This window comes from Bos taurus, chromosome 2, assembly GCF_002263795.3.
Source record: "Bos taurus isolate L1 Dominette 01449 registration number 42190680 breed Hereford chromosome 2, ARS-UCD2.0, whole genome shotgun sequence".
Classification (NCBI taxonomy): domain Eukaryota; kingdom Metazoa; phylum Chordata; class Mammalia; order Artiodactyla; family Bovidae; genus Bos; species Bos taurus.
In genome coordinates, this window is record NC_037329.1 from 94365664 (window position 1) to 94379102 (window position 13439).

A 13439-nucleotide genomic window follows, 5' to 3' on the forward strand; every position below is an offset into this window, starting at 1 on the left:
CTAAAGTAGGGGCATTCCCTGGCGGTCCAGTGATTAGGACTCAGCGCTTTCACTGCCATGACCCCTGGTCAACGAACTAAGATCCCACAAGCCATGCAACGTAGTCAAAAAGAAAAGGTTAGAAAATAAATAAACTAAAATTACTGATTTGGGGGCTTCCCTTGTGGCTCAGTCGCAATGCAGGAGACCTGGGTTCAATCCCTGGGTCGGAAAGATCCCTTGAAGAAGGGAATGGCAATACACTTCAGTATTCTTGCCTGGAGAATTCCATGGACAGAGAAGCCTGGTGGGCTACAGTCCAGGGGGTTGCAAGAGTCAGAGTCAATTTAGCGACTAAACCACCACCACCACAACCAACACCACCACTCATTTTAAAGGAATAAAGTTATAAACCTAGCTATCAAACCTACTGATTTACTAAACCTATATTATCATTTTTTTAAAAATGTACTCCTTCTAAAGAGAATAAAATAGCTTTAGCACTTTATATTTTCTGTCCATATTACATGTGAGGAGGAATACTTTGAACATATTAAAAAAAAAACTATTTCCCTTTAAAAAAAAAATTCATTTGAGAAACCAGTTTTCTTGAATCTATAATACTGACCGTACCTTCAAAAAAATCGAAATCTTGTAAGTCATCAGGTAGCCGCGGAAGGACGTCAGAGAAGTCCTCCTGGTTCAATTCCAAGTCGTGTGGAATGTCGGTGATCTCATTGGCAATGTCATCCGGCAACTCATCAGCGCTCAGCTCCGGTGTGGACGGGCTCCTGGGGAAGATGACACGGTTGGCCCACCACCCCCACTTTACCTTCCCACCAAGTCACCAGAAGCAGAAATGGAAAACCCTAACTCAAAATAATCTCCTTGCCTACTTTAAGATCTGAAACCAGAACGGCAGACCTCACCATATGCGCTCACATATTTCTGCAAATTTTCACCCATGTATTAAGAGAAGGAAACCATTTTGAAATACTATTTTTACTGCAAATTAGTAGAATGAATTGCAATTTGGTGTACTAGTAGAACGAATTACAATCTGGTCTATCAAGTGTGTCTTACTACTTTCCGGTAGAGTTTTTAATCTGGCCAAAGTAATTTTTAAACAAAGATGAAAGAGGTAAAACTGAAATTTGCAGCTGAAACAGAAGCATCATTCATCGGGTCAAAATGCTTACCCCTGTCAAAATTAATAATGCATCACGTTTCTGTTGGAACATATATGCAATTTCTGTTGAAACAGAAAAATCTGAGAAGAGACAATTAAATTCCCAATATCAGCATCTGCTCCCTTGGATTTTAATCGAAAACTTTACTTTAGATCTAAACCCATCAGGTATCTGGTAAAAATCCTACTAGAAACTACAGAGTCTAAGCTGATACACCACAGGGTGCCTTTAGCCTACTTCCAACAGGAAAGGAAGCCGATGTTCTGAGAACAATCAGAGCACGTAAAGGAGACGTGAGTCCTGGCACAGCCACTGACCGAATGCGGGAGGCTTCCACTGGCAGTGAGACGCTGGTGGGCATGCTGAGGTTCCCCTGGGGGACTGCAGGGGGGATGGGCTTCTGGGGTCGACGAGGTCCACGCCTTCTCTTCTTCTTGTGTTTTTTGGTAAGTGCAGGAGGCTTGGTTTTTTTCCTGGGTTTCCTCTGCTGCTGGTGCTGAACTTTACGGGAGCTATCTCCTCTCAAGAAATTATCCTTTGGAATGAATAAACGTGTATTTTTAAACTCAGATTATTCGGGAAAAAGCAAACTGCTATCTGAAAAAAATGCTTATGTTTCTTATTATTTTATACAGTGCCACAAACTATGTATAACAATAATTACATGAATATGAAATTCATTTTAAAATTTAATTCACATCAATTCAATATATACATAAAGCTCATTCCACACTTAAAGGCATTGTCACAGGTGCTGTAGTATAAAAGAACTGAATAAAACTTGATTTGAGCTCCAGAGGAACTTACTTGGTATCCCATGGGAAAAACATGAACATGAGTATACATAAATACTATAGGAAAAACTGGGTGGTGATGATATAAATACTGTCTAAGGGTATGCAAATGGAAAATTCATTACTTGTAGTTATGTGGGATTAAAGCATCAACAGGACTTTCAGTTGCTGGGATAAGGGGGAAGACCACTCTAAGCTAAAGGAAATAGCACAAATGAGACAAAAAGGACAGCAAATAACTGGGTATGGCCTGTTGCTTGAGGATATGATGGAGGGTCAAATATAAAAGTCAGCTGTAAGGAAGTCTGGCACCAGATCCTGTATGACTCTGAATACTCTGTTCAGAATTTTAAACTTTATTTTATAGGCAATGGGGAATGATTTTTGATGACAGCAGATGTTTTAAAAGGATTAACTGGACTTCCCTGATGGTACAGTGGATAAAAACCCGCCTGCCAATTCTGGAGACGTTGGTTCGATCCCTGGTCTGGGAATATCCCACATGCTGAGGAGCACAGCTAAGCCTGTATGCCACAACTACCGACCCGCACTCTAGAACCTGCGAGCTGCAAACACTGAAGCCCATGTGTTAGAGCCCGTGCACCACAAGAGCGTACCCTGCTCTCTACAACAAGAGAAAGACTGTGCGGCAACGAAGACCCAGCACAGCCAAAAAATAATGGGAATACTAGTAACAGGATTAACTAACCTGGTAGAAACAATGTAAATGAATAAAGAGAAGGGGCAAGTGAGTGAAGGCAAAAATTCCAATCACAGGGCGATTTCAACAGATATTAGAAGATAAACAGCTGAGGGCAAAGTGAGCAAGAACAGAAAAGCAAGGGCTTGCTGAGAGAGAATTCTCAAGATATGACAGCTGCGTGGCTGTGGTGCGGATGAGGGGAATATAAAACTCTAAGTGTTTCTAGAGTTCCTAGTTGAGGTGATTGTTAGGTGAGGGTGCCGTTTGTGGGATACAGAGCACAGCAGAATAAACAGAATCAGAGTTAAGGAATTCAGCTGGGCTCACATACTGTTTGAGGTGTGAAGATGACCAGGGTGGGCAGGAGAAAATTGTATCTGGTGCACAGGATGCAAGAAAGGCATGGAGGCGTAGACTCGGAAGTTGAACACAGTGGAAGCCCTTCAAATAATTCACATGGACCACGGTGACAAGGTAAAGAGAGGAGACAGTGGGGACACAGCTTTATAAAACTGCTGCAGTTAAGTGAGGAGGGAAAGGAAGAACCAGCAAAAACAAGAAGCTTGCAATACAACTAGCTTTCTTCAGCTAGTACCCTTAAATCTGAAAACGGTACTTCATCAATTCCCAGATGCACATTTTACTATCACTACAGTTGGGGAGCATTTTACAATAATGGCATATTATTATCTCTGTCAGCCAGGTCATTATAGTTGCTGCTGCCTACATGTTCAAAGTTGGTCATAGCTCTCTGTACTCTGTTTGAACTGAGGTTTGCACATTGTTGGTTTTACATGTAGAGGAAAAACATGGGTGTGCAGAAAGGCACAGAAAGAAGCAAGGCAGAAAATTGTTATTAGCGAAGCAAATATTCATTATTAAAGAACTGACCACAATCCCCACCTCTACCTTTTTTTTTGCAAAGCAACAACCAAATGAGAAAGGAAAATAATCACAGAGAGAACAAAGCTGTGGTATAGCAGATGTTATATACTGCCTTTCACACATCAAGAATTAGCTGAAATCAGGGGTGAAATAGAAGATAAAAATATTTATGTCTAAGTCTAAAAAAGCTATTTTGATAAGTATAAAACAAAAAATTTAAGTGATAAGAAATGCACTGTGCAACATTTTTTCCATCTGGATGGTATATAAAATAATTGTGGTTTCTATGATTGATGTCACCTTTGAGTTGATGAATTCAGTAATAACTTTTATAACCAAATACATTAAAAGATCTGAAGACTAATAAATATCAGTAGCAACAAACATACCAAGAAAGAATAAAATTAAGCATAAATCCAAGAAATCTAAAAGAAGGTTAATCCCAGCCAAACACCTGAATCCAAACACTATTACAAACTCAAAAGTCGCAAACAAATTTAGAAAACAACAGAAGACGGGGTGCTTTCCAGGCTCTGTAATTCCTTTTGGTTCAACACTTGATGTCTACATTTTTTATGCCCACTATGCAGTGAATAAGCAGCTGCCAGTCCCCACCAGGAGCTGGCATGTACTCCAGGATCTCCCTCTAGGACCAGCGTGGGTCTTGAATATGAGGAAGTCAGAGAGCTCTAGTTAAAAATATGTAAGCCCTACTAGTTCTGGTCTAGGCTTCTTCCTTACTCTTCTAAGCTTATGCTGTGTATCCTGGCAACACTCCACATAGAACCGCCCGTGACCAAGGCCCCGTCTGGCTCTTGCTATCCCCTTAACTTGGCTCCTCCAGAAAGCCCAGAACCTGTGTCCTGGAGGTGTTCCTAAAGCCAACTGTTCCTTTACCTACGCTATCTACGAACACTGTTCACTCCCAGCATTCTCAACTGTCCCCTTCTATTAATATTTCTCTGCAGGACAACAACCCATTTAATACCTTACCCTCTGTTCTACAAGTTCATTCCTGTTGAATACCATGTTCTGTCTGCCAGCCTGGACCTCGTACAGCTTGAGTCTCTTCTACCAATGGCTGTCCTATCCAGTGGCTGAGTCTAGTTCAGAATCTGCCCCTACCCCACAAGCCATGTACCTACCAATCAATTATTCAACAATTACTTATGGAGTATCTTTGCTCCAAGCACTGCAGATAGAGCAATGAACAAACAACGTTCCTGCCTTTGTGAAGTTTACATTCTAGTAGGGGGATTCAGAAAATAAACAAATAAATTAATAAATAACATTCAGTTCAGTTCAGTCGCTCAGTCGTGTCCGACTCTTTGCGACCCCATGAATTGCAGCACGCCAGGCCTCCCTGTCCATCACCAACTCCTGGAGTTCACTCAAACTCACGTCCATAGAGTTGGTGATGCCATCCAGCCATCTCATCCTCTGTCATTCCCTTCTCCTCCTGCCCCCAATCCCTCCCAGCATCAGAGTTTTTTCCAATGAGTCAACTCTTCGCATGAGGTGGCCAAAGTACTGGAGTTTCAGCTTCAGCATCATTCCTTCCAAAGAAATCCCAGGGCTGATCTCCTTCAGAATGGACTGGTTGGATCTCCTTGCAGTCAAAAGGACTCTCAAGAGTCTTCTCCAACACCACAGTTCAAAAGCATCAATTCTTCAGCACTCAGCTTTCTTCACAGTCCAACTCTCACATCCATACATGACAACATTAGGTAAATACAAATGTTAGGAAGGAAAATAGGTAGAGTATGAAGATTCCCTGGTGGCCCAGTGGTAAAGGAACTGCCTGCCAATGCAGGAGACTTGGGTTTGATCCCTGGTTTGGTGAGATCCCCTGGTGAAGGAAATGGCAATCTATTCCAGTATTCTTGCCTGGACTTTCCTGATAGCTCAGTTGGTAAAGAATCTGCCTGCAATGCAGGAGACCCCGGTTCGATTCCTGGGTCGGGAAGATCCACTGGAGAAGGGATAGGCTACCCACTCTAGTATTCTTGGGCCTCCCCTATGACTCAGCTGGTAAAGAATCCACCTACAATGTGGGAGACCTGGGTTCAATCCCTGGGTTGGGAAGAATCCCTGGAGAAGGGAAAGGCTACCCACTCCAGTATTCTGGCCTGGAGAATTCCATGGACTGTATAGTCCACGGGGTCGCAAAGTGTCAGACATGACTAAGGGACTTTCACTTTCTTTCATTCATTCTTGCCTGAGAAATCCCACGGACAGAGGAGCCTGGTGGGCTATATATATAGTCCATGAGGTCACAAAAGAGTCAGACACGATTTAGTGACTGAACAACAATAAATGAGCATAAAAAGTGGCAGGGTAGAGGGGAGGTGGAAATGAACTGACATTTGATCAGAAACCTGAATGATATGAAGAAGGAGTGAGACATGGAGAATTTGGGGAAAGAACATTCCAGGAAAAGACAAAAACAAGTACAAAGCCCCTGAGATGGGAGCATGCTGTGCTGTGCTGTGCTTAGTTGCTCAGTCATGTCTGACTCTTTGAGACCCCCACGGACTGTAGCCTGCCAGGCTCCTCTGCCATGGCAAGAGGAGGCATGAAGACTGGAGTGGGTTGCCACACCCTTCTCGAGATGGAAGCATATGTAAAGTGTTTAAGAAAGAGCAAGAAGGCCAGTGTTGCTGGAGGGTGAGGAGATGGTGTAAGATGAAGCTGGAGAGGTTTCTAGGGCCAGATGAGGAAGTGCCTCACAGGCACAATTAAGAATTTTGAACTGGATTCTAGATGTGATGTAAAGCCAATGGAAGGGTTTTGAGCAGGGAACTAAAACGATCAGATCTATATTCTGAAAGGCCTGCTCTAAAGACTACATACTCAACGATTCCATTTATAAGACACTGGAAAATGTAAACAGAGACAGAAGTAGATCAGTGGGGATAAAAAAAGGCTGACTACAAAGGGCAGCACTAGAGACTTTTGAGGGGGTGATGAACTATTGTGTATCTTGATTATGGTGGTGTTTATGCAACTGTATGCACTGTCAACATTCACAAAACTGTACAATGAAAAGAGAGAACTTTATTATACGTAATTCAAAGACAGTGGGACCCGTGCACACGGTCTACACTGGCTGATATGCAAGCACCTCATGTGGGTGCAGGAGGCATGGCACGAGGAAGGGAGCCTAATTAGGAGACTATTACAATAATGTAGGGAAGAATGAAATGGCAACCCACTCCAGTGTTCTTGCCTGGAGAATCCCAGGGATGGGGGAGCCCGGTGTGCTGCCGTCTATGGGGTCGCACAGAGTTGGACACGACTGAAGCGACTTAGCAGCAGCAGCAGCAGGGAAAAATGATGGCATATAGTTGGAAAGTAGAGCCATGAGATCAGCATAGTTTTTACCATCGAGTCTCTCACTGGTGCACTGATGGAATACATGTGTTGCTATACTCTCTTATGTAATTTTTCACCTAAAAATAGCTCAAACCCGTGTCAGATTCTACAACTGCCTCCAGAGAGAAAACCATTTGTATCATTTGTATCACTGTAAAAACTTTGCATTGAAAATACCTTTTAAAAACCTGATCAATATAAATTTATTTACACTATATTTTTTATTATATAATAAATATTATTTTATGACTAAGTTTATTATACTAATTCAACCTTATGTTTGCCCAGCTGAATTTGTCTAAGTAGAATATTTAACCAGCTGAAAAGAATAAACTGCTTTCAATTTCTTTAGAAGTAGTCACATAATTGTTATACTGATCAACTCACTGAATCAATAAAGCAGATCCTGAAGTACAGACCCCCGCTATTTAACAATATTCTCCTAGTCTTATTAGAAGTATGCTAGAATGGTGATCATTTACATCAGTGGTTTGAAAGCTACAGAGCCTATGTTACCAAGGGTCCATGAGACCACCAATGAAGGTCCTCAAAAGTGGTTCAAAAAACATATGGAAGTCATTCTTTAACCATGATAAAGCCTCAGCGAGCTAACAAAAATGTCTTTATTTTAAATGTTACAATAATTACTCAACATTTGTATGTGTAGTTTTAATATACAACATTTCAAAATATATGGTCAATAATGGAAATCTAAAAACCAAAAGACGTTCAGGAAGCAGCAGCCATTAAACTTAATATATGACAACTGAGGTCTAAAAAGAATGAGATCCAAAAATTCCTCCATATGCACTTAGCTAGTGGCCATGCCAGGACCACGGTGTTACAATACTAAGTCCTGTCCAATGGCCCACACTGAAATATGCTCATAGCAAGTAAGAGCTGTCTTACTCAGTTTTTTAGCACACAGGTACCCAGCACAATACTTTGCAAACAGCAGAACTCAGGAGTGGTCTCATGGGGAACTGCCTTTATCTTAAGTGATTATATAATTCAGACAATTCACTGATTCAGACTTGTCTCTCCTCTCAATTATTCTGCATTAATTAGGGCTTATGCTACCAGCACTAACTAAAGCAATAATTAAATTCAATGGGATTATAATAGGGTTTGGCTTTTGGCTGAAATTTCACCAGATAAGCAAGACATTCACAGAGTTATATACAAGTAAAGCAAAAACCTAGAGAAATGAGGCAAGAAAGATCTTGGAAAATCTGCCTAAGTATAAGAAAATGTATCTTAAGAAGAAGTATGGACTAGGTATAGATAATAAGCAAAATGACCATATCTAAGTAACTACTATTTTCTAGTTTCTTTTGTAATGAGAGTATAAAATTAATCAGTAGCTTATTATCAACATTTTTTTTTAGTGAAATAAAACAGACTACAAAATATGAAGAACTAAAAGAGCTTCACAAAACTTGTTTCAGTAACATATATACACACATAGTTTGTACCAAGTCACAAAACATTTCCTACTATGGATAGCTATCAAACCATTTAAAGCCTCAAAATGTTAGTATATACATGTATAACAGAGTCACTTTACTATAGAGAAAAAAAAAATCAACACATCTTAAGTCAAATATATTTCAATAAAAATTTTAAAATACCAATATGAAAAAAAAAACCAAAACCTTGAAAGCCTCTGTTGCAGAAAATAAAATCTGAACTTACCATTTTTTTGGCATGTTCTTCACACAGAGGTGTCTGGTGTGTAATGTCAAAGACGGGCACAGAACACTGCTGTCCATCTGCGAACTTGGCTGTGCAACTTGAGAAGAGTTGCTGAGAGCGGTTTAAGAGGATATCTGGGTTTTTTTTAAGTTAAGAATAAAATACACTGAAACAATTAAAATTTTCAATTTCTATATAAAATTTATTTCTTCAGTTACTTGTGCTTAGTAATATAAATTTTGTTTTCTACAAAAGCTAAAGAACCAACCCAACTACTATTATAGAAAATGGTAACAGTTGAATTTATCATCTTCAATTATCAGAAGATACTTTTAAAGGAGTCTATTTTGCTAATGAGCTCCTAACATGAGTCTCTCTTATGGCTATTCTGATTTCTGTTATTTAGAGAAGCAGGGTCATTTCCTTCCTAACACACTAACTCCTAAAAGTTACACTATGATGGTTTAAACAAAAACAAAACTTTCTTTTAAGGAAAATTTCTGCCTAAGATACTAATAAAGAATAAACAGTTAAAGATTTAATTATAAAAAAACTCATCTATCCATATTCGAATTTTTCATTTCACATTTCCAATACCAAACTCAAACTTCTAACTTATGAAATATTACTTTAAAGTTAAAACTATACTATTAAAAGTGGAACATCAGCTTTTTGTCATCATCATTTTTAAGCAGTGATACTTTTAGCCACTAACTACATTTCCATATAATAGATATAAAGTATATATCTTTTGTATTTATATCTATTTATACTTTATATCTATTAAGGGAATATCTTTCATTTATTCCTTTATGCTTTTACAATTAAGCATACAGGAAAAAAACCTTTACTGCATAGAAACTGTTGCTGAAAAAGCTGTGAAAATACAATACCAAGAGAAAGGAAGGAAAGAGTAAAGAAGTAATTGCTACTATATTAATTTTGAAAATCCTACTCAACTTTAAATGTTTAATAGAAGTGAAAGTAATAAGATTTCATGATCACCCTGAAGTTCCTTAACATAGGTTTTCCTCATGTATATGCTTTCTTAGGATATCTTCTTTCCTAGTTACTGATGTTTGTTATCTTTCATACATTTCAGATCAGCCATGTACTCAATAAAAAGAGCAAATTAATCCCACGGTGGGAAAAAAAAAAAAAAAACTATAAAACTGTATAACTTTCTTGGAAGACTAAAGACAGTTTTTGAATAATGGGATTTTATTTTCCTGTCAATGGGTGTCATGGTTATCTCTTACAAACTACCTACAACTACTGGAAGGACCAGAATCTTATTTTAAAAAAATTTTATTTAAATGACAGCCATTGGAAGAACCTACTACTTGCTGTCCATTTTGCCCATTTCGATATAATTGTTGAATACAGAACTATAATGACATAAGCAGGAAAAAAAAGCTCTTCAGTTTTTGAGCAAAACAAATGCAAGAAACTTTGAGTAAACACCAAGAAAATCAGAAGTAATATAAAAACTATTTTAAATACTAAATAGCTATGATTTCAAGAATTATTCACTTGGCCTAAGAATGAAATATATCACCCAACGAGCCAGTACTTTTCAATGTGCACTCAGTTAAGTCAGGAGGATACGCTGGAAGCAATGTCTGGTGAATGGAAGGGCTTTGTTGGTGCACTGTTCGCCCTTCACAGTCCCACTGCATGCTGCCGCTTCCATCTCCTTCAACGTGGTCCGACTTACGCTAAGGAATGAAAACACAGTAAGAATTTTTTAAATGCTTTAAGAATCTAGCACAATTGTTCAAATAATGTTACTATTTTATAACATTCACACTTTTAACTACCTAGATTCATTAATTAATATGCAAGTATGAATTACAATGACCAGTTCTAATATTTCTCCAACTGACAAAACAAATAATTACATTATAATTTGGCCTCAGCTATGTCTATCTATTTTGGGTTTTTTTTTTTTTTTTTTTTTTTAAGTGATATTTTGGTTTCTTTTACTTCACAAGGAAGCAGTAGAAAATAGTGAAGACCATGAGACTAGATCAGACAGACCTGGTTCTGAATTTCGGCTCTGCCTCTTACTAGCTCTGTGATCTTGGGCAAGTTACTTAGCCTTGGTTAAGTCTCAACTTCCTCACCTGTGGAGTGGAGATAAGAGTCCTCTAGCTGACAGGCAAGCATCAAAAGACGTAACACATCTAAAACACCACGTAGAGTATAGAGTATGGTACACAGTAAAGAATCAATGGTTGTCAGTCACCACTATTATCAACATTGTTAGATTTTGGCCTCAGAAAGCTTCTAAACAATACACCTGCAAAATAATGAACCTAATACATGAGGAATGGGATGCAGAACAGAAAGCTAAGCAATGAAGAATCTCCTTTCCACCCCTGTCTCAATTTGCCAGCTTCCACTCGCTTTATTAATTAATATGTGTTCATTTTATTAGTTTGTAATCCTTCCATAGTTTTATACAAACATTAAATTAAAAAAAAAAAATTAATTCTTGGAAGTATAAAAACTATGCTACCTATGTAATTCTATCAAATGTCATAAACTATTAGGCCTTCACACGTGCCTGAGTATGGAAAAAGAATCTACTTGGTGCACTGAGTCACAAGTCAGGCATCAAAAATTGAAAAATCTTTTCAATTGTTTGTTTCTAGTATCATTCTAAGGATTTAAGTGAGATGATTTACATTAATTAGAAAAGGTCATATAGAATCTAAGTTACATCAAATATTTCTATTACAATTGTAACTTTCATATACTGAATGCTAAAAGGTGCTGCCTTAGAAGCGGCTTTAATTAAGAGTTCTGCTAGGTTTGTCAGGATCACGAGTGAGGAAGTAGGTCATTAAGCTCACAATTTCCAAAAACTGAAGCTTTACTATTTTGGCAGCTAAGCCCAATTTCTCTTGGTTGAGATTTAAATAGAAGGTAGCTCTCCAATTTGAATGGGTAACTTTCCTTGAACTCTTTAGTAATTTACTCAACCATGTGCCAGGCCTCGTGTTACAACACAGCCCTCACTTACTTTATCCTAAACTTCAAAGTAAACCATTGGCTTCGATTTCAGAATCATCATTATGTTCTAACTCACCAATCTATCTCTTAAAATAAACCCAAAGTTAGGATTTCAATATCCCCATAGAGAATAATCCCAATGAAACAAAGGTTTTGATGCTGTTAACATGAAAATATTTACTGTGGGCTTCCAGTTTGTATGCTCTACTGGATCCTCTGTTAAAAAAGAAGATTCCATACAAACAATACTATCTCTCTGCAGAACTGTGGGCTATAAGATATTGAGACTCAGGTTTATAAATTTTAAGCTCTTTCAATGGTTTATTCTACATGCTCACCCATAAATGACAAAGTTACTAGATAAAGAATATTCCGGGAGTTTGTGATGGACAGGGAGGCCTGGCATGCTGCGATTCGGTCGCAAAGAGTCGGACACGACTGAGTGACTGAACTGAACTGAAATGAAGTTTATATCTAAACCATATTTTAAGAATACCTATTAGAAGGTAGCCATTATAGTTTCAATTTCTAAAATATTTAACAGCAACTTTTTAAATGTTTTCTGTGGAATTAGGCCTCTGATAACAAAAATATTACATACAGAGGAAGTTAGTTAACTGAGTTGATTTTTGAAGACCTTATATATAATGTAAAGGAGTAAGGAACTAATCACCAAGGAATGATTAGAGCACACTGGCATATAATTATCAGCAATGCAGTGAACAATAAAGCATTTTATTAATCATGGGGGACATAAGCAAATGATATCACATAAATTTGAGATCTGTAATTTGAGTTCATCTTGGTGTCTGTTTTGTAACACTTGGTTATCATGGAATTTTCTGAAAAACATCACTAAAGGTGGTTTGGGAGATGATAAAAAGGGGTTGATTCTGCCAGTTAAAAATCATAGGTAAGTACAGTTTCCATACAGATAGCAAATTGTCCCAAACTCACAGTATAGTCTCTTTATATGTCACATCTTTGACAGAGCTGTAACAATATATGAGACCCAATATAGACAGTGATCTATATCTAGATTGCTTCATGCTGGACAAAACTAAAATTTCTACTGAAATTATACACTTGAAAGCATTATATCATATAAACGTTAGATATCTTTATTTTAAGACGTATATCAAAAAAATAAAAAGTAAAAAAATAAAACGTATATCAAAATGAGTGAGTTCTTCTAACAAATAGAAAACAGACCCTCACTTGTTCAATTCTATTCATTCATGCATCAACACTGGAGAGTAAAAACAAAATATACACTGTCCCTGCCCTCGTCTGGTATGACAGAGAGACATTAATGTAAGTAGAGAATTCTACAATGAAGCAGAGGACAGAGCACAAAAGCGTGTGTATTAGGAGGCCAAACACAGTCAGGGGAATCTGGGAATGTTTCTCTCAGAAAGACAAGTCTCTGACCACGTAAGAAGTAAGTTAAGCCCTAAATACCTTCTCGTACAGACACTACTCCATGACAGGAGACTGAGAGTTCTGAAAGAAAGAGGAAATACTGCAGCCTGCAGCCACTACGGAGGTATATCAGATATACATACGTAGTTTCAAACCACTCCAAATATGCCAAGAAGCAGAAAATTCTTCAGGGCATATTATTTTTTGAGATACTCAACTGGAAAATAGGTTACTTTGTTAAAGCAAATATAATGAAAATCAAAATACACAAAATGAAAATGAAATTTCAAAAATTATAGTATAGTTATGTAAGGAATATGATCAACAGCTACAAAGCAAAGGTTAATTTTTAGTTTTCGGCTTGTTTTAAACCCTTTT

General features: G+C 37.9%; 1 protein-coding gene across 11 annotated transcripts in view; it reads right to left on the bottom strand.

The window, feature by feature from the left end:
• The window catches only part of INO80D (INO80 complex subunit D), a 70563-nt gene that overhangs the window by 12792 nt on the left and 44332 nt on the right, over positions 1–13439 (bottom strand). For all 11 annotated transcript variants that reach the window (XM_024975216.2, XM_010802256.4, XM_024975222.2 and 8 more), the window contains 4 exons: positions 10230–10339; positions 8622–8755; positions 1487–1704; positions 613–770 (listed from right to left, as the gene is read on the bottom strand). In XM_024975216.2, coding sequence (XP_024830984.1) covers positions 613–770; positions 1487–1704; positions 8622–8755; positions 10230–10339 — 620 coding nt within the window. The remainder of the gene's footprint in view (positions 1–612; positions 771–1486; positions 1705–8621; positions 8756–10229; positions 10340–13439) is intronic.